Source organism: Paroedura picta, chromosome 15 (genome assembly GCF_049243985.1).
Source record: "Paroedura picta isolate Pp20150507F chromosome 15, Ppicta_v3.0, whole genome shotgun sequence".
NCBI classification, from domain to species: Eukaryota; Metazoa; Chordata; class Lepidosauria; order Squamata; family Gekkonidae; genus Paroedura; species Paroedura picta.
In genome coordinates, this window is record NC_135383.1 from 4,360,007 (window position 1) to 4,379,641 (window position 19,635).

Genomic DNA, 19,635 nt, shown 5'->3' on the forward strand with positions numbered 1-19,635 from the left:
TATATCTGTATATATCTATATATACATGCGACATACAGAGACAAAATGGAGGTGGTTTCATCTAATCATTTCCGCACACACGCAGACACGCAACGATCTTATGACAGAGAAGGCAACAAAAAAACAGGGAGGAGGGGCGGTGGATCAAACCATCCATACATTAGGTGGAGTTCATTTTGGCAATAAGATTTCCTTGCAGGGTAGTTGTTTTTCCGTTTTAATCACATAGACATTGCAATCAAACAATAATCACAGACAGTAGTTTCAGAAGGAGGGTCTGTCCAAATTTCTTTTTTTGGGGGGAGGACGCAGAACGAGTTTGGGGGCCTTCCTATTCAAACTCCATTTGTTAAATTAAAAGGGGGGGCAGGAGAGGAACGAGGGACAATTTTGACCGGCTTCCAAGATGACTTGGGACATCAGTGGCGTGTCCCTAGAATTTTGGGACATTTGGTTGGCTTACCCCCAAGAGAACCCTGTCGGCACTTGGTCACTCAAAAGGAAGTCCCATTAAGAAGAACGGGCCTTCCTTCTGTGTAAATGTGCACAAGATTGCACGGATCCTACGGCCATGATCCAGCACAGAGTTATGCCAGCATCAGGTAGGATTGTCTGTTCATTTGGTATTTTCTCCTTGAGTTTGATGGCAGGCATTATTTTTTAATTCACCTTAATGTTTTGTGCAGGGGGGGCTCTGTCCCCTCCTGAACTGCCTATGTCTCACCAGGCCCCACCCACATTACCTCACCAGGGTCCACCCTGTTGTTCCACCAATCTTTTACTAGACTCCACCCCTGTGACACACAAACACCTCACCAGGCTCCACCCTCTCGGTCCAACAGGCTCCACCCTCTTTGTGCTTTGCTCCTCATCGGATCAAGGCCATCCTCTCTAAACTGCCCCATTCCAATGAGTGTAGCAACCCTGACTTGACTTACCCCAAAATTGTTTGGCTAGGTTGTTCCTTATCAGCACATGTATTAATAGGCCCTAATGCATGCATGCAATTCCACTTGATTATTTTTAGTTTAATTGTAAGCCATCTAGAGTTTATATAAAATAGGCAGGATATAATTCTTTGTTTTTAAAAAAATACAAATTACTTAAATCAATGTTGGGGTGGGGGAGAAAGACATTGGGTGTAAAAACGTAGGCTAGAGATTGTCCATTCTCAACTCGAAGGAGAGCACAGTGCCCTTAATAGCAACCTGGCAAGCAGAAATTCAATAGGTATAGCTTATCTTGTTCCACAAGGGCAGTGAGGGAAGACTCTACACCTGTTACTCTGACCGAGTGCTGTGCTCTTAAAGATACAGAGCCTGAAATTCAGGAGCCTGAAATTCTACTAGTAGCAATGTACTGTATCCCTTTAAGAAGAAGGGAGCGGGGTCTCCTCCGTCGACTTTAAAGGGCCAGTACAGCTCACAACTGGACTTGAAAACGTGCATTTTAAATCACTCGTCTTAAAATAATGCGTTATTTAGAGGAATTTGTGAGCTGATATATATCCAACAGCATTAGGGTGGGAGGGACAGAATTACCCCATTGTACAACAACATCCGGGGCGATTCACGGAATGGAGTTTTGAACATGGCGAACCGGCTGCAGAGTTAACTTTTTGGGGGTAAGTGTTAGAAGGGAGGAGGGTCTCGTAAATGTTCCAGCACTTGGGAGGATCTAACCCTTCACTGTCTGTGCAGGCCCACCATGTTGTTTCTCAGCCCTTGATGAACGATGATCTTGAGTGGCACAAAGCCCAACACGTAACCAACCTATGGAAACTCGCTGCCTCAAGAACGTCGTGGATGGCCACAAGCTTTGATGGCTTTTAAAAACCAGGTCTAGTCACAGAAGATGGCTCTTCGATTCAATGGCTGAACGGAATCTCCATGTTCAGAAACTGAGTACTTCTGAACACCAGTTTCGGAGGAGCAACAACTGGCCTCAGTGGGCTGTTTACGGCCCCTCCAAGAGCACTACGGAGACAGTATGCTGGACCAGATGCACCGTTGGTCTGGTCAAGTTGGGCCCTCCTGATTTTAACGTGTATTGGAGCACACCAAGATCACAGCTCACCACGGTCTAGAGAAACTTCCTAAGCGTGGGTTGGCTGCAGAAGCACCGTTATCTGAAATGTTGGACCCTTGCTAAGACCAGTCAACCCGCCCAAGAAATCAAATCTTTGGCACTTTTCACCAGGTACAAGATGGTTTGGTGAATCAGCAATCGGGTCACCGGAGACTCCTGTATACGTTCTACGGGCGAGGAGTAAGTTATCACAAAATGTCTTTTGGTTTTCAAGACTTTGTCACTAACGCTTTAGCAATGCAACATAGATAAAGAGGATAATAATTCTCAAGACAGGGAACAGGTGATGGGTGGACACAGACTCCGGAGCATTCACAGAATCAAAGAGACACAGAAACCAACCTGGCGGCATTTCCACCAAAGCCAAAGTAGTAACACCAATGTGATGCCCAAGCAAGACTGCCTTACTTCATCCAACCTGCGGGTTGCTAAATTTCACGTGGCGAAACAGTATCGGTTGGTCTTTGCGAGAGAATATTCAGGCAAGGGAGAATTACGCATCCCATTAGTTTCAGAAACGGAAATGGGAAGAACCAAAAACAAAAAAGCTACCAATCCAGTCTCGAAAAGCAATTGAAGTGGGACGGACAGACATTGTAGCTACCGGACGGAATGAAATTCAAAACCAAATCTGCGTTGGGACGAGACACCCTAACACTGGGAAAGACTGGGGGGAGGGGAAGTCGGAGACAACCAGAAAATAGATCCAAAGTTCTCAAAACGCTAAACATCACCACTTCTGGCTGAACTCACCTAGGACAACCCAGAACAACGACAGATTTCCAAACAAAAACGAACCGAGGGGAGAGAAAAAAGATACACTGCCGTTTGCAGAAGATGGGATTGGAAATACAATGCAAATTCTCTTTCTGTTTGATTTATCTGCTTTGTTGGTTTTTACATATATACACAAGTCCACCAAGAAAATGGTAACCACAGTGCAACGTCTTGAGGGCCTTGCATCCGGGACAAGGGTAAATTGTGCATTCTCTGTGTGTCGAGGAGACACACTGTCTGGGTGAGTAAAAGGAAGTCCTTAGCGGTCATCCATGGAGGAACGGGCGTACAGGTGCTCCTCGTAGACAAGACAAGTTCTACCGCCCTTCATTAGTCTCGGATTTTTCAGAGGTGTCTCGGACTAGGATGCCCATTATGGTACAGCTTCTGTTTGATATGTACCATGTTCCCAGTCGGCTCGTCGTACTGCCTGTGATGACGTTTTCTGAATTCCTTGAAGTTACAAAATTTCGGGATCCACGACCATGAATTGTCTGGAAAGAGAAGAGGGGAAATGGGGGTGGGGTGGGGGTTAAGGAGAGAGAGAAAGAGAGACCTCAGCATGGCTTTAAAAAAAAAACAACCCCAATTGACATTCCGTGAAAGCACTATAATCTTATAGCAATATGCCTGCCCAGTTTCCCTAAATTCCCATGTTTCGTTTCTTTTTTAAGTATATGACCATTTCTGCACCAGAGGCTCCTCATTGGGCTGCAGGCTGGAGTGTAAGCCAGGGTAGGTTACCCTACCTCTTCGTTCTCCCTCATGGTGCACCACATCCGCCACTGATTTGTGCTCCCGCGTAGGAGCTAAAACAGTGAAGTTCCCCGTGTGGAAACAGAAGTTTGTTTCTCCTCTCAATCAGATTCTTTGCCCCCTTTCAGCAGCAGGCACTTAGCTCTCTTGCATATTTAAACTCTGCCCGCACTCTCCACCTTCTTCACACCCAGCCTCCCCTGGCCAAATCAACCCACGTTTCAAGCCCTTCCGGGCTACGGGCCACTTACCATACCGTCGACTTGTTCTCCAGGCTCGCACGGCGTAATGGAGGACCCCGTCCATCCACACCAGGAACCAGCTTATACAGAAGCCCAGCAAAAGTCCCAGCATCAGGTCAATTTCCTGCTTGGTTACATTGTCAGTCACAAAGTAGTTCTCCGAGGAATCCACCACGGATTGGTCTCCATCGTACGGGATGACATAGTGGACGTGGTGTCTGTTGGGAGGTGGGGGAGGGAGACAAGAAAGGAGGAGAGTATCAGCGATGGGGGAGGCGAGGATGGCTGATCGGGTAGGGAGGAGGGGCTCTTTCGAAATCCTGACTCCTGGCTTCTGAACTGTGAGTGCCTCGTTTTGTCCCTTTCTTTTTGTAAAATTGAAACGGTGATCCTTACTTTCACACCATTCTGTTTCCTGGCTCCATTCTGTGTGGGGGGAGTCATGAAATGGATGCATCTTTCAACATTTATTTATTATCTATATCGATGATAGACAGACAGACAGACAACCTTTCGCCCCAGCTGGGACTCAAAGCTGCTAATGTCCTTCCCTTCGGTAGATTAAGCTGAGAGTCTGTGATTGGCTCAAGTTTCCATGGCAGAGTGAAATTATAATACGGATATCCCCATGAATTATATTTTTTAACTTTTGAGCCTTATCTTTTCAGTCGCACAAATGGCCAAAAATCAGCTTACCTTCAGTTTGGCAAGCAACATTTTAAAAAAGTGTATCAATCAGGGTTTATGCAAAATGTAAAATAAAAATTTTAACCTACACAATAAATTCATATTGGCAGAAAAGGAGAGACGGTATCGATACGTCCCCCGCAGTAACAGCCATTAAGTCCTGGACTTTTAGTTACCAAACAGGTCAATTGGAAAGCAAAGAATCATTCTTCTGTCAATGAGAAATGAAACCGGCATAAAACACAAAAAGAAGCAACATTTGGATGGAATTGGGATGATTGACAGGGGAGGGGCATATGAGTTTATAGAAAAAAGAGGGACTTCTTTTCTTGTATATAATCATAGAGTTTCTGATAAGTTGATATATATATATTCATCATAAAATCAGAAGCATTCTTTTTCTTCCCAATCTCACTCATTCTCTTTTTTTTTATGTGTCTTTTACATTATACCCTTCCATCAAAGTCATCCGAGCAAAACACGCCACTCAAAATAACCCCTCGTGGGACAGCTGGAGCACACTACCTCCAATGCGCACACCCTGAGCATCATTCCACACAGCTCCAGGGGGTCCCTCGCTCCTTCTCCTCCTCCTTCCTTCACGCTTGCACACGCACCCTCCCGGCTGCCTCTCGCTCTGCTCGCTCAGGGGGCTGGGCCCGCGTTGGCATGGGCTGCCACAGCAGCCCTGGCAGCCAATCGGCTTCTGAGCAGGCCAGCCAGCGTCAACCACATGCCTGCCGGCATCGCAACAGCCCGCATCAGGCCACTGCAGAAGGAACTTGGGTTACTGCAGCGTGCAAGAAGATGCAGCTAGAGGCTCCGCTCCCGAGCAAACGCCGCTCACAGGACCGACACATCTGCTCCCGTTCTCCCCGGCTGAGCTGCTTCTGGAGCATCCCTGCTAGGGGAAAAGTTCCTTTTCCTGCACAGATGCCGAAAGGGGCCGCCTCTGATTTCGATCCCTGCGCATGTATGCGCACCCCCAGAATCCGTCCCCCTCTGTGGAAGTTCAGAGCAAGCAGGCTGAGAAAACAGGGCTTCCTCACACACTCCCAACAGCCCCCAAATACTCATTAGTCTAGAAACATTAGATGTGTTCCAAGTTGCGGCTCTTGTATAATCAACCAAACTAGATTGATGTTCAGGTTTCAAATAGCATTGTGTGTGTGTGTGTGTTTTAAGAGGGAGTTTATCCCGGACTGCACATTGCTCCAGAAGCCGACGCAGGGCAGATGACTGCAGATGAATTCAACTTGCCAGCAGTTGGGGGGGGGTGTCAAAGGGGTGTCTTTCGAATGCGCCATCGTTCCTGTTTCCACCAGCGCAGTGCTGGAGACGTCGGCCCTCTGTACACAGAGGCCTTCTGGCTTCCAATGCTCCGGAGGGATCTCCCAGAAGCGCCGTGGAATAGATGCGCAAAGAGTCCCGTCGCGGCCCCCGGAGAGGGCTTCCAAATATTGACACACAACCAGATGGCGCTCAAAGGCCGAGTGGCTCGGAGGCTGCAAACCGCTGTGAATTGTAGGAATCGGATCGGCAGAGTTGGGCCTCTGCTGCCATCTCACAGGAAACCCTGGACCAGGTCAGGGGGACGCAGTGTGGTCTCCTGAGATGCCTGTCCTCCTGTTCTCCTGTTTAAAAGCAAGTTTCTAGTCCTGATGCTGCCGAAAGGACACTCAAAAGGACATGGCCCAGGCTTCAAGCGCCTGAAAGGAGGCCAGTGGGGAGTCAAAAGAGCAGACTGAGGCTTTTCTTGGGGGGGGAGCACTGCAGGAGAGGATGTTGGGTTACCATCCTCCAGGTGGGGCCTGTAGATCTCCCTGAATTAACTGAGAGCCAACATAGTGTCGAATCACAGAATCCTAGAATTGGAAGGGGTCATCCAGACCATCCAGTCCAACCACTTGTTTGAGGCATGATCAACCTAAGGCATCCGTGAAGTGCTCAGCTGCTTTGCATATTTAAACTCTGCCAACAATGCCTCTCTCCATAAAGTTCCTGGCAATTCCCGGAGCAACCACCATTGCTTTTGGCAATTCCCTGGAAGTGACATCACCTCAAGAGATCAGTCGCTCTGGCAATAATACCAGCTTTGGGCTATGGCATCACACCTCTGCTCAGCATCTTCCCCACCCTAAACTCTGGCTCACAGCTCCAGAAATTTCCTAACCCAAAGCTGGCCACCCTAAGGCACAGGGAGAGCCAGAGCTTGCCCTCCAAATCCTACCAATCACAGTTAATCCCAGGAGGAAAGGAGAAATCCTGTCGTTCAGCAACCGGCAAAGATGAGGCCAATTAAAAGGCCGTCACCGTTTCCTTGGCGCTCACGACGAGCCGATCGACGAGATAATTCCCCTAAGTTGATCGCTGCCGATTGCAGCAGCCAGCCGACGCGTGAAGACGGTCCAGGCACCAGCCACGCACAAGGTAGCCGACAAGGTCATTGGAAAAGACCCCACGAGGCTGTTCATGCGCCGGCATGTTATGCGGCTATTACAAGAACCCATTAGCGGCTCTGTAATTCACGGGCTCTCTCCAGCATCACCTGCCTTGCCTTCGTCATCCCTCGTCTCTCACTGTGGGTGGGTGGGGGGGAGAACTTTCCAAATTGGACTCTTTTGAAGCTCTGGAGCAAAGCAGATGCCTCAACGTTTGGGATCACTGACGTTCTGCACTGACCCACGGGGTTCCGCTTCAGAGCATGTCTTTCCAAAGCAAGATTCTAGTCCTCAAGACTCAAGATCTCCAGGGCTTGCAAGATGGACCTCATCTACCAGGCCAGTAATGAAAGCCAACCAAGAAGTCAGACCAGGCTCTCTCAACCAGGGTTTTCGCGAAACCCTAGCGTTTCTTGACGGCTCTGGAAGGGTTTCCCGAATGGGTGGGAGTGAATGTTTTAAATATATATTTTTAGATTTGTTAAACATTTATTAGGCGATATAACCGTATATGGTCATGTTGACCTGTCCCCCCCCTTCCAAAAGAATGGCCAATGATGGGCCTGGAGGGGGTGGGAAGGGGAGGGGCTCCGGGTGGGCGTGTCTGCAGCTCTGCTTCCCAACCATATTTGGCACGATCGCGCCACTTCTGGGGTTTCTTGAAGCCTGAGGAATGTTTCAGGGGCTTCTCAAGAGTAAAAAAGTTGAGAAAGGCCGAGGTAGACCACCTTCCACCCCGTCCCCTCTCCCTCCCCCTCCTAGTAACATCAGAAATGGTCAACACCCTCACGAATCTCGGCAACAATCCCCCGTACCGATAAGGGTCTTTGCAGAGTTTCTAAAACGCATTGATTGATTTTAATGTCAATTGATTTTGCGTCACGATTAATTGCTATTCACCGCTCTGAGACGGCAGGCCCAAGAGGGGCGGAATATAAACCGATCGATCCATCGAATAAATGAACTCTGAATCCTCAGCCACAATCAGGCTGAACAACGGGTCTACTTTAAAAGAGCAAGGAGAAGACACGCCCATCCAGGGCCCCTTATTGGCCACTGTGGGGGGGGGGGTCAGGTCAACATCACCATATATGGCCTTATCACCGTGGCCGATAAAGCCAGCCCCAAAGTAACAAGCAGGCCTGCGCTGAATATTCGCAGGACGAATATTTGTGATGTGAAGCAGGAAATCGAGAGGAAGGAAACAGTCCCGAAACACTTTTCTCCTGTCAATTTGAAGCAGTGGAAGGGGTGACTCTTTGGCACCTGACTGAGACTTCTGGGATCCAGGGGGCCAAATCGCACTCAGTGCCTTCCTAGCCACAGGGAGGTAGGGGAGACAAGAGGTGGCAAACAAGAGCCAATTGGGTAGGAAAGATGGCCACAGCAGGAGAGAAACAAGAACTCATTGGCCTCTGCAGTTAGGGTTGCCGGCTCTGGATTGGGAAACAGCTGGAGATTACGGGTGAGGCTCGGAGAGGGTGGGGTTTGGGGAAGGGAAGAGGCTGATCTTGGTCGCTCACGGCCAACGAGCCCTGCTGCAGGCCGGGGGAACACGGTAGCGCCGATCCTGACGGAATCCGGCAGATCACATCACATCAGTGGGTTCCTCGGGAGCAGTGCCCAGCGAGCAGTTCTTATTTAAACACATTGATCCGGCACGGAGGAAAGGAGAACGGGTCCTTTGGTCTCTCTTGACACCCAAGTGAAAATAACGCAAGCTGACACAGCGAGATGGGAAAGGCAAAAACAGCCTGGAATTCATTAGCTGGGAAAGCTCGATAGACTTGGCCGGGGGGACGCAGAAATGGAACTGGACAAGCCGCTCCACTTTTTCTTGGTATCAAAGAGCTCTGATTCACTGGCTTGTCAAGCCCTTGCGACGGTCTTCTCCAGTTCTTAGCGAGTGGCTTGATTCTCTCTCCCCACCCCTCGAGAATTAGGGAGGGGGCTCTGCGTTCTCGGCATACTTGGGGGGGGGGAGAATCCCACTCTATCCATAGCAAAATCCTGATCAGAAGGGAGGACCTCTGCCCCCCAGAAAGCGGGGGTCCAAGGTCCCTAGTATCTGACAAAGGGAGTGTGGATTCTCGTATGCTCATGCCCCCCAAAGATCTCAATTTTAGCTGCTTTCAAAGTTTGTTTCTGTGGAATGCACTTTTCAACAATTGCCCAATCAGGTTATCGACCGATCCAAATAAAATAGCGTGGGAAACAGCAGACCGGGTATCACATAGGATCATAGGATAGTAGAGCTGGAAGGGACCTCATGGGTCATCTAGTCCAACCCCCTGCACTATGCAGGACACTCGCATCCCAATCGCTCATCTACTGTAACCTGCCACCCCATGACGCCTTATTTATTTATTGAGAGGGATTTTTTATTCTGTTTTTCTGAATGCAGCCCAATTTAAAACATATAGGTTATAAGCAGCGGACAGATAAACTCTAGGCCGGGGGTGGCCAGATGGTGGCTCTCCAGGTGTTCATGGACTACAATTCCCATGAGCTGTTCATCTGTCCACAGCCAGACAGATATTCGAACGTAGCTTTCCCGATTGGATACTCCAACCCCTACATCACACTAAAGAAGAAGGTTTCCCCTCGCCCCCTTAACTACACAAAGGAGTCTCAAAGCGGCTCACCGTCGCCTTCTCTTCCTCCCCCCACAACAGACACCCTGTGAGCTAGGGGAGACGGAGAGAGCTCTGAGAGAACTGGTCCAAAGTCTCCTGGCTGGCAGCACACTGAGGAGGAGCGGGGAACGAAACCCAGTTCTCCAGATTAGAGGCCACCGCTCTTTAAACATGACACCGAGCCGGTAGAATTAAAAACAGGATTAAACCCTGACGCAGGTCAGAATTCCACACCAACAAAAGTGAAGGAAGCCAGGATATCCCTAAGCCAGGGGTAGTCATACTGCGGCCCTCCAGATGTCCATGGACTACAATTCCCTGGGAATTGTAGTCCATGGACATCTGGAGGGCCGCAGTTTGATTACCCCTGCCCTGAGCCATGGGACACAAAGAAAGGGGATGCCACCAGCATGGCCACCCTCCTGCTATTACAACTCATCTCTAGACAATCAAGCTCCGTTCGCCCGGGAGAAAATGGCAGCTTGGCAGGGCGGGGTCAATGGCCCTGGACATCCCTCCCCAAGCCTCCCCCCATATCTCCAGGTACTCCCCAACTTGGAGCTGGCAGCCCTACAAGAGCAGTGGATTAGCTCTTTCGAAGAAATTCATTTACGATTCCGGTTTGAGGGACGTGAAAATTGGCTCAGGGCTGTGTTTTCCCCAACCGCGGCTAGCGACGGTGTCACTAAAAGAAAAGGAGGAGGAGGAAGAAACACACTTGGCCGTAGCTAGCAGCAAGCAGCAGCTAGTCCAAGAAAGTCCCGGGGAAGAAAATGGAGAACATTTTGAAAACGAGAGCCTCCGTTTTAGAAAGCTTTGGTGGTAAAAGGAGGTCACCTCGGGGGAACAGATTAATTAGCAGCAGGACTTCCCTTTTAAAGCAATCTCCTCTCCCCCACGAAAAGAGTGAGAATATATCAGGATCTTTATTTTCGGAAAGTGAGAATGCTGCGGAATAAAACTGGTTCAGAAGAGATCGTGATGAAATTTTTAGCCTACCTTTCTCTGCGCACTTTTATCAGGGAAGGGTTCTGGCTCAGTGGCAGAGCATTTTCTCGGCTGGCAGATGGTCCCAGTTCAATCCCCAGCTTTTCCAGTTAAAAAGTAACAGGTCATGTGAAAGACCTCGGTGTGAGACCCTGAAGAGCTGCCACCAGTGGAGATTCAAAGACATAGGATAATGCACTTTCAATGTGCTTTGGCAGCTGGATTTTCCTGTGCAGAACAGGAAAATCTACTTCTAAAGTGCATTGAAAGTGCATTATCTATTGTGTGCAGACTAGGCCCAGGTCTCCAGAAACAAACACTATCATTTAAGCTAACAGGTTGGCTTTCCTCCAGTGCCCTCTGAATAACATATGATTTTGCCATCCTTCTAAGGAACAAACTGTCCTGGGCGGACCAGAACTCTCTAGGAAGGAAATTGTATATCCTCGGAGCCACCACCAAAAAGACTCCGTTCCATGCAGCCACCTGCTCCACAGGCCCAAGCATTGTTACTCTCGAACCTACACATATTTACACCCTCACGCCTTAAACAACAACTTCACATTCCAGAATGGGCTTTTCCGTATCCATGCAAAGTGGTACCATCCGTTCTAGCACCACATTTTATCCTCTACCACCTCACTTCCCTGCAGGTGTGAGTCAGGACTCACATGACTCATGACTCCGTTTTGTTTGAGACAGAAATAGACCGTGACTGCATACACACAGAGACAAGTCCCTTTGTAGCTCTTGTTGCTGCTATGAACACACAGCCATTCATGATAGTACCATTAGAGATCCACACAGCAGTTTATCTTATGCTTTCCTTAGCTCCCACAGTCAGAATTTCCTTCCTTTAGCATAGGGCTTCTTAAAATCTGTAACTTACCCATCGCTTTGATCTGCTGCTACAATGTGCCGTTTCCCAGCGTTCGTTTTGAAAAAGTAAGCCTGTTTCCTTGCAGAGTTATAAGGGGAAATGTGCATACTGCATGGTTCCCTTTATAACTCTGGAATGAAAATGTCTAGAGACTTTCTTTTTGAAACGAAAAGTGAGAACTGTTACCTTGCTGCAGTAGATCATTGTCCCTGGAGGTTCTGTGTTTAGCCTCACTTATATGCATAATCTTGACACCACCCAAAAAGTCCTTCAACTACTACTGTTTAATATCATTCTCATCAGTAAGGACCCAAAGCGGCTCACAACATTCTCATGCCCTCTATTTTATCCTTACAACAGTCCTGTGAGGTAGATAAACCTAAAAGTGTGTGTGACTGGCCCAGAAAATTTCCAAGGTATGAGGAGGGATTTGAACTCAGGGTCTCCCAGAAACTAGTTTGACACTCGGAAGGACTATACCACACACCTGAAGGTAGTAGCACCACCCAGAGAGATGCAGCAGAAGACAATCAGACAGATTGGGTTCCTAAACTTACTAAAATGCAGTCATTGTCTTTTTAATGAAGTGGATCGCCATCTGACGGAGAGGCTGATTCTGGGAAGGTTCAAGGGGGTGGCAGGTGACAGTGGATGAGCAATAGGGATGTGAGTGTCCTTCATAGTGCAGGGGGTTGGACTAGATGACCCAGAGGTCCCTTCCAACTCTATGATTCTATGGAACTGACACTGGTTTTGTTCTGTTCAGAGACTTAAAAACCCTGACTCCTTGTCGTTTTCACCCTGCACAAATTGCACCGGTGCGAATTTTCACACCGGTGCCCTCCTGCCAATTCTACCACACACACACAAACACCCTGGTCAAATTCACACAACTGCAATGCTATTCTAGCGCTCAGAGAGGGTAACCGGCATCTACGGACCGTCAACGGAAGAAATGAATTGGAAATGCCAGCAGCAGAAGTGTGTGAAATGAAAACACCCCCAGTGACAACATGACAAACCAAAACGAGGAACGCTCAGATGCAGCTCCGCTAGAGGCCTTTTAAAATCTTACCATTCTCCTGTAGCCTGTGAACCTCTTAACAGGTTGGGAAATTCTCTAGGCTTTTTGTTTTTTGTTGCTCCCCTCCCCCGTGTCTTTCGTTTTGTCTCTTGTTTTCAATTCCATTAGGAAATGCTCAAGTTGCCCAAAGGGCAAAATAGTGCATCTTGCTTTCTGCTTGCGGGGAGTAGTTGTTTCATTTCTTTTTACCAATCAGTTCCTGGATAAGAGACAGTTAGCCAAACCCCATTGACACTACCTACCATTCCCTGCAAAAAGGAGATTTTTAAAGATCTTACTCATGGGCTTGCCCCATCTCCCCTATCTGCCATTTCCCCCCTTCAATACTGGTGACTTTTTCTGGCTTACAAAAACAAACACAGTAACAGCTAGATTGCTATAGCACTATAACAGTATAACAAACTATTGCCATGATCTATTTCCTTAACGAAAGGAAGGGATTCAGAGGAACTCGTAGACTGGAGTCATAGATCGTTGTAATGCTATAGCACAACAGCAATTACTGAGTTTAAACATCCGGGGAAAAGTGACCCCAGTGGCACAGGGAAGGATGGCAGATAATGAACGAAAGCACGTGCAAAAATTCCCTGCCAATGCTACGGATGCAATGCTAATAGGAAAATCTTTCCTGGGTAGAGTCAAAACCTCATTTGACCATTAAAATGCTATATGGCGCATTTCTGTGGGCGGCAGAGTCTCAGTAGTGAACTGACCTGGGAGCCCGGAGATTGTCTGTGCAGTTGACACCATCAGACTACAGCTGAGGAGAGCTGAGTTCAAATCCCCACTTAGCCATGCGGCACTAAGGGTAACTAAGGGGCAGCCTAACATAAAATGAGGAGGGAGAGGTCCTTTGAAGAAAGATGGGATAAAGACCATAATGTATCAACAGAAGCCAGGGGAGGGATTCAGATGGAGTGAGATACAGGCGCAATCCACATGGATTCTCCCGTCAACCTGGCATGCCTTCACCCTTCCCTTCTGCTTGTGGCCCTTCTGGACGGCCAGATGTTGCCCCTTCTCCTCTCCCTCCTCTTCGATATCGGGACTGTTTGGGTGCGTGCGGGAATGATCATTCTTCTGCCATTGGACGAGGTGACCTTCATGGCCTTCCCAGCCGTGGGGCTCTCCCTGCATTCATCGCCCCACCCAAGACTTGGCGAGAGGACGCAAGAGAGAGACTTCTTGTTTTTATATATATATATATATATATATTAAAAAATCTGCCAACGAGCATGCCTTTTTGGATGCCTCAGGAGCCGGAAAGGGTCACCCCTAGCCAGCTGGCACTGCTCACCAATGGGCATTTAAGGAGAACGCTGTAATATGAATATGGTCCAATACCAGAGATTTATGGTTAATCAAGGACAGTCGTGAAATTCCTTTTCTGAGCTATTGACCACGCCAAGGGGCCGCTTCCAGGCAGGTTTCACAGCCTTCAGTTGAGCTAGACCAGGGGTAGTCAAACTGCGGCCCTCCAGATGTCCGTGGACTACAATTCCCATGAGCCCCTGCCAGCATTTGCTGGACATCTGGAGGGCCGCAGTTTGGCTACCTCTGAGCTAGACCATTGGTCCAGATTGTCTGGGACAGTCTAAAGCAGGGGTAGTCAACCTGTGTTCCTCCAGATGTCCATGGACTACAATTCCCATGAGCCCCTGCAAGCAGAGATGCCGGGGAGCAACTGTCCCGTTTTCTAGTCTGGGCCTTTCTCCTATGAAGCTACAGAACTGCCTGCCTTCAGCACGAAACCAGAGGTCCATCTTGTTCAATAACAGCAGATTCAGACCAGGAAAAATCATGTCCAGTATTCGGTACCCACAATCCTAGTACAGGAAATAACGGCGCTGGAAACTGGAACTTTTGACATGCAAAACAGGGACATCACCAGCAAGCCACAGAGCCCAAACATTCCCCCACCAGGTTCTTTTCTGTCCCATCATTCCCCCCAAAGAGAAAAGAGATCAGATTTGAACCCGGATCCCCCCCCACCCGAAAGGTAACGACTCCATTCACCCCCACAAACTCGCAGGTGAAAACACCAGGCCTCCAAAGCCATCCATTTTCCCAAGGAATTACAGCACAGTATGAGAAACGGGGCTTCCCTTGGGGAGGCTGCACTATCGGGGAAATGGGTCACCCTCTGAACTTTCATTATCAGGACTCCCCACCGTGGCCTCAAGTAACTCCAGCCAAAGCATGGTCCCTCCAGCGAGCCAAACACCCATGTCCCTGGGGGGAACCCTCCAGGTGGCCCGAGAAGTGGTCTGCCCCGATCCGAGGGCAATCCACTCACGAGGGCTCAATCCAGATCTCAACCGGAAGGCCCCTCCTGAGCAAACGCAAACGTAGGAGTAACTTGGCCGTTCCAAACTCAGCATCCGGAAAGAGACACACGCAGCGATTCCAGGTCGCTCCAGAGCCAAGGAAATTTTGGACCCTGAGCGGATAACCGAACACGAGCCCAAAAAAGGGAGAGACCTGCCTTCACGGAGCCAATGTTTTTGGCTGGTGGTATAAGGTTGTCAGAGAATGGCCTCCCTCCCAGATGTCCAAATGCACAGCTATCGAGGGGTCACAGAACGTAGCGCTAAGTATGGCTGGAGAACCAAACCCCCCCCCCCCCAAGGTAAGTTCGTCTTTCCTTCAAGGTGTATGCAATAGAAAAATTATAAATAAAGCAGGCCCAAGGCCAGGTGTTGGGTGCTGGATTGGACCAACCTTCTCTTTCCAAGCAGCCATCCGGCAATTTCCCAAGCAAAACACTGGAAAGATTGTAGGCTTTCCCCACAATCTGGTACTCAGAAGTGGACTGCCCCTGGATATGGAGGATCTATTGAACCATCCAGGGTAGCAGCTATCCTTCTGCAGGCATTGGTCAAACCCATCCCCTTTTAAAAGGCATTCAAGCAAGTGGCCCTCCACTACACCCATAAGCTAGCTGCTCATTGAAGGAAGGCGGGGTACGTAAAAGGCCAGGAGGTGAGTCAGCACAGTGGCTCAACTTCAGATCTGGAACGCCTCTTGGTGGCTTTAAGGGAATTCACTCTCTCTCTCTCCTTGCCATACAGGGGTAAGACTAGGCCTACCTTCAAAGGACGTTGTGAGGATTCCAAAATAAGGTATGTAAGGGGTTGTCCAAACATTCCATCCTGTTTCGGATGGGCAGATGGCACCCTTGCCAGACATCCTCAAGAATCTACGGTCCCCCGTGCCACCCTCCTGCTGAACGTGCCAAATCGACGAGGGGGAACCACAATCCCGCCCCTCCTCTCCCCATACCAGGGATACGGGATGGTGTGGGGCCCAGCGGCCAGGAGAGACACCTACCTTCCACAGTTACAGTGGCAAACCCGGTCTTCGCCTCTCAAATGCGGTAAGATGTAATTGTGGAAGCGGTCAAGGAGAGCGTTCATGTCCATCAAGCACGCGATCGCCTGGAAGAGGCCAGAAGGCAGCGGGTCAGAGCGAGGGACGGTGGAATCAAACCCTTCCTTGGCATTTCCACGGCCAAAGAAAAGGAAGGGCAATTCCCCTTGCCAGAAAGAGAGCGACAGGACACAAGCGCACGCCAATGCACAGATGCACACCGAAGCAGGTCACAGAACAGACATGCATGCGAAGCACCGTTTGGCTGGAGGACCGGAGATGAAAGATGGGGAAGGGAGGGGAGTGTTGGGGGAGGGGGAAGGAGAGCCAGGAAGGACAAGGCAGGCAATCCGGAGCCAAGAAACACATTCTTACCATAACGATAGAAGCCCCCAGGATCATAAATATCATGGTGTTCGCATTCATGGACATCCGCTGGAAATGGACAACTGCCGCGGCGTCACTCCCCCCCAGCCCACCCCCCGGGCCCTTGCCCAAAATGAAAAAGGAGAGGAACGGGTGCCAAGACTTTCTGCAGAGGTCAGAGATGGTCACATACAAGGCTTTCCAGTCAAGCTGCAGTCCGGAGGAGGGGAAGGACGTAGGCCCCCCCACTTTTCAAGCCTGCACAAGCACACACGCTCCCAGGGGGGTCCCCCCCAAGCGGTTCCTTTTTTTGGGGGGGGGGTTGCAGTTCTGTTTTTATTGCTCTCTGCCCGCCTCTCTCTCTCTGTCCTTTTTCCTTTTTCCTGGATTATTCAGACCCCGCCAGGAACGGCTGTCCTGGTTCTCCCGCAGGCAAGTCCAAGGCTCCGCCGCTGAACCCCCCGAAACGGAGAGGCCGACCACATCGCCGGGGCTGCACCAAACCGACGGAAAGGGACGGATCCGGTCCAGATTGGGGGTTAGAAGAAGGAAGGAGGGGGAAAAAGCCCAAAGGGGGGAAAAAGCACATAGGAGACAGGACCAAGAAATGGAGGGGATTCAGGCGAGGGCCCCCTTCTTGGATGCTCTGGCCGCTTCTCTTGGCCAGCCCGGTTCCCGAGCCATCCTTTCGGGGGGGGGGTTAAAATGGGGGGGTCTCCCCCCCTCCTGCCGCTCTCCTCTTCCCCCCTGCTTTCCCCAGCCGGGCTCACCAAAGGGGGAGCAAAGCTTGCAGGCGGAAGGCGGGCAGGGCTCCCGCGGGCGTCATGTTGGAGAGTCCTTTAAACCGAGAGCTTCGCCTCGCCTGCTTCGTTGGCTTAGGGAGGGAGGGGGCAGAAATCCATCGCCGGAGGGAAGGAGAGAAAGAGGCAGCTCCGCCAGCCTCTTCGGCTGCCTCCTCCTGCTGCTGCTGCTGCTGCTGTGTGTGTGTGTCTCTGTGTGTGTGTGTGTGATAAGAGAGTAAGGCACAACCCCCCAACCCCCTCCAAAAAAAAAAAACGTGACCCGAAGATGGATTTTAGGCGAGCTGCTACCCCCACCCCCACCCCCACCCCCACCCCCTGCCTTGCTTTCATTCATTTGGTGACATTGAAGGTTGCAAATCTCTGCCGCACCAGGCAGCCAGCCCCAATGCAGCTGCACCGGGGCAGCAAAGGGGAAGAAATGCATAAGGGAAGGGAAGCATAAGAGGAAGGGAGGAGGGGGGGTCAGATTTTCCAGGATCCCCCCCCAAAAAAACAAACATGCTTCCCCTTTCTCTCTCCCCCCCCCGCATCACACAAGCCAGCCCCCAACGCACAGCCGTCGCCCCCCCCAACCCCCCCATCCAGCCCCGCCCCGCCCCGCCCCGCCCCGGGAATTTCAGCGGCGGGACAGGAGGGCTGACTCCCCCCCCACCCCCACCCCCCACCCCACCCCTTCTCCGAGGAGCCTCCCCTTCGCAGGGCACGGGAAGAGGCGGCGGTGCGGGGCTGGTCGCTTTCCCGGCGCGCAATTGACAAGAAGCGCCCCCCGCCCCTTCCCCCGTTGCAGGGAGGGCGAGCCAGGAACAAAAATGCATTTTTACCTAGTGGAGGTGACGCTGCTCCATCTTAAGCGGTGGTGGCTGGGGGTGGGGTGGGGTGGGGGGCCCTCTGCAGAGGCTTCCCCCTCTGTTTACCGACCTCCCTCCTTTTCTGCCTCTGCAAACCCCCCCCCCCCAAAAAAAAAGAAAGAAAGAGAGAGAGCGAAGGAGAAAGCCTTGCCCGACTGGGTGCCTCGTTCTCCTCTCGCTCCTGCCTGCTTTCCGAACGGGGCTCCGGGAGCCTAGGCGGATGTCCCCGCCACCCCAACCCACCGCCAGACTCGCAGCCTCCCAGCCAGCCAGCCAGCCTCACCCCCCCCCCCACCAAGCTGTAGAAGACAAGGGAGTCCGATCGGGGGCAACCGTGCACGGCCCCTTCGCCCTGCCGGCTTCTGTCTTCCTCCCACCCCATAAAAAAACTTTTAGGAGAACAAATGGGAAAGGTGGGCGTTCAGGTGCAAAGATGGTGGGAGGGTGGGTGTGGGTGTGGGGAGGCCACGAACACCCCCATGGAGAGATCTTAGTTCTTGCGATTTGACAGGAGAAATCCGCGATCCTTAAGAAGACCCCCTAAGTCGCCCCCTCCCCCAGACCCCCGCGCCAAATAGGGCATCTTAAGGTTTACGTTGGCCAAAGACGCGCAGAAAGGGATTGCGCTCTCGCCCGCTCTCTGCTGGTAGCGTCTGGGACTGCAAGGAGTCAGTCTTCCTTCGGGGTTCATTCATGGTTCCCGAGACAGCAAGAAGGCCCTGAGACCTCGCAAGGCAGGGGTGGGAGGGGTCTTCCCCCTCCAAAATTAGCACGGCAGTGGGGAGAAGCCCCCAGTGCAAATTTTGCTTCTTCTGGCATCCCCTGATCACCCCTTGGTTTCGCAAGAGCCTTGGCATTTCGTCTCCCAAACGCTTGTGTAGCCCATCTTGTGACCTCGACACGCCGCTTGTATCTGGTGGATAATATAGAAGAAGGGTTTGTTCTTATACCCCGCTTTTTACCACCTGAAGAAGTCCCCAAGCGGCTTCCAATCGCCTTCCTTTCCTCTCCCCTCAACAGGCAGCTCGTGAGCTCGGTGGGGCGGCTAAATTCTCTGGCGGCAAATTTCACATCACCCTCGGTGATGTGGTGGCATTTCCTTCTGTCCTGCCTATTAGCTTCACTGGATGCTTCACTCCCTGAAAGAACTATTAGCCAGGGAAATTACCTGATGATTCACAGTTTCATTCTCCTTCTTGAGTTCTGCAGGGGAAAAGAGTTAACGTCTCTGTGATGCGTCCTTCCGTCCCCAACCATCAAGCTCCATGCGTGGGGCAAATTCCCGTGACCCTCTGGATGCTCTCCAGTAGCCCCTTATCCATATGCCCCAAGGCTCCACCTCTGCCTTACTAGTCTCCACCCAGCCGCCTCTGGGCTCCACCCCAGCTTTCAGCTCCATCCGCCTTGCTGCTGCAGCCAAAATATATATAGCATCTTTGCAAAGCCATGTATCCCGTTGCCATGGGGACGGACCATAATGTTATAACCACTGCAGCTCTGATGATGGATTTTGGGTCATATTTACCACATCGTTCAACAACTAATTGCTTGCTTACCACCTTCTCTTCTCCCCACCTGCAAAGAACAATAGAAGCATTCCGGTTCGTGTTCTGGAGACGACATCTGTGCATCTATCCCAGCATGTCAAAAGTTTAGCAGGGGACACAGCTG

The 19,635-nt window shown here is 50.7% G+C and overlaps 1 protein-coding gene across 3 annotated transcripts; it reads right to left on the bottom strand.

Moving 5' to 3' along the window:
• Window positions 1–201: 201 nt before the first annotated feature.
• Window positions 202–18,116, bottom strand: TMEM240 (transmembrane protein 240). 3 transcript variants are annotated; one of them, XM_077311852.1, is made up of 4 exons: window positions 17,938–18,116; window positions 15,909–16,015; window positions 3,873–4,081; window positions 202–3,359 (listed from the first exon to the last, which is right to left on the bottom strand). In XM_077311852.1, exons 2-4 carry the CDS (start codon window positions 15,998–16,000, stop codon window positions 3,211–3,213), a joined length of 450 nt encoding a protein of 149 aa, XP_077167967.1. In that variant the 5' UTR covers window positions 16,001–16,015; window positions 17,938–18,116; the 3' UTR covers window positions 202–3,210. The 3 variants fall into 3 exon arrangements, with proteins under 3 accessions (XP_077167967.1, XP_077167969.1, XP_077167966.1); XM_077311854.1 differs by lacking the exon at window positions 17,938–18,116 and adding an exon at window positions 17,084–17,354; XM_077311851.1 differs by lacking the exon at window positions 17,938–18,116 and adding an exon at window positions 16,323–17,354.
• Between the last annotated feature and the right edge of the window lie 1,519 nt (window positions 18,117–19,635).

Bases quoted from the DNA above. Each gene is read 5' to 3' on its own strand.
- TMEM240 (XM_077311851.1), bottom strand. From the start codon at position 16,379: ATGTCCATGAATGCGAACACCATGATATTTATGATCCTGGGGGCTTCT. The intron at 16,016-16,322 runs GTAAGAATGTGT...GGCCTCTTCCAG, and splicing joins TGGGGGCTTCTATCGTTATG to GCGATCGCGTGCTTGATGGA. The intron at 3,360-3,872 runs GTAAGTGGCCCG...TTCTCTTTCCAG, and splicing joins GAGAACAAGTCGACGGTATG to ACAATTCATGGTCGTGGATC.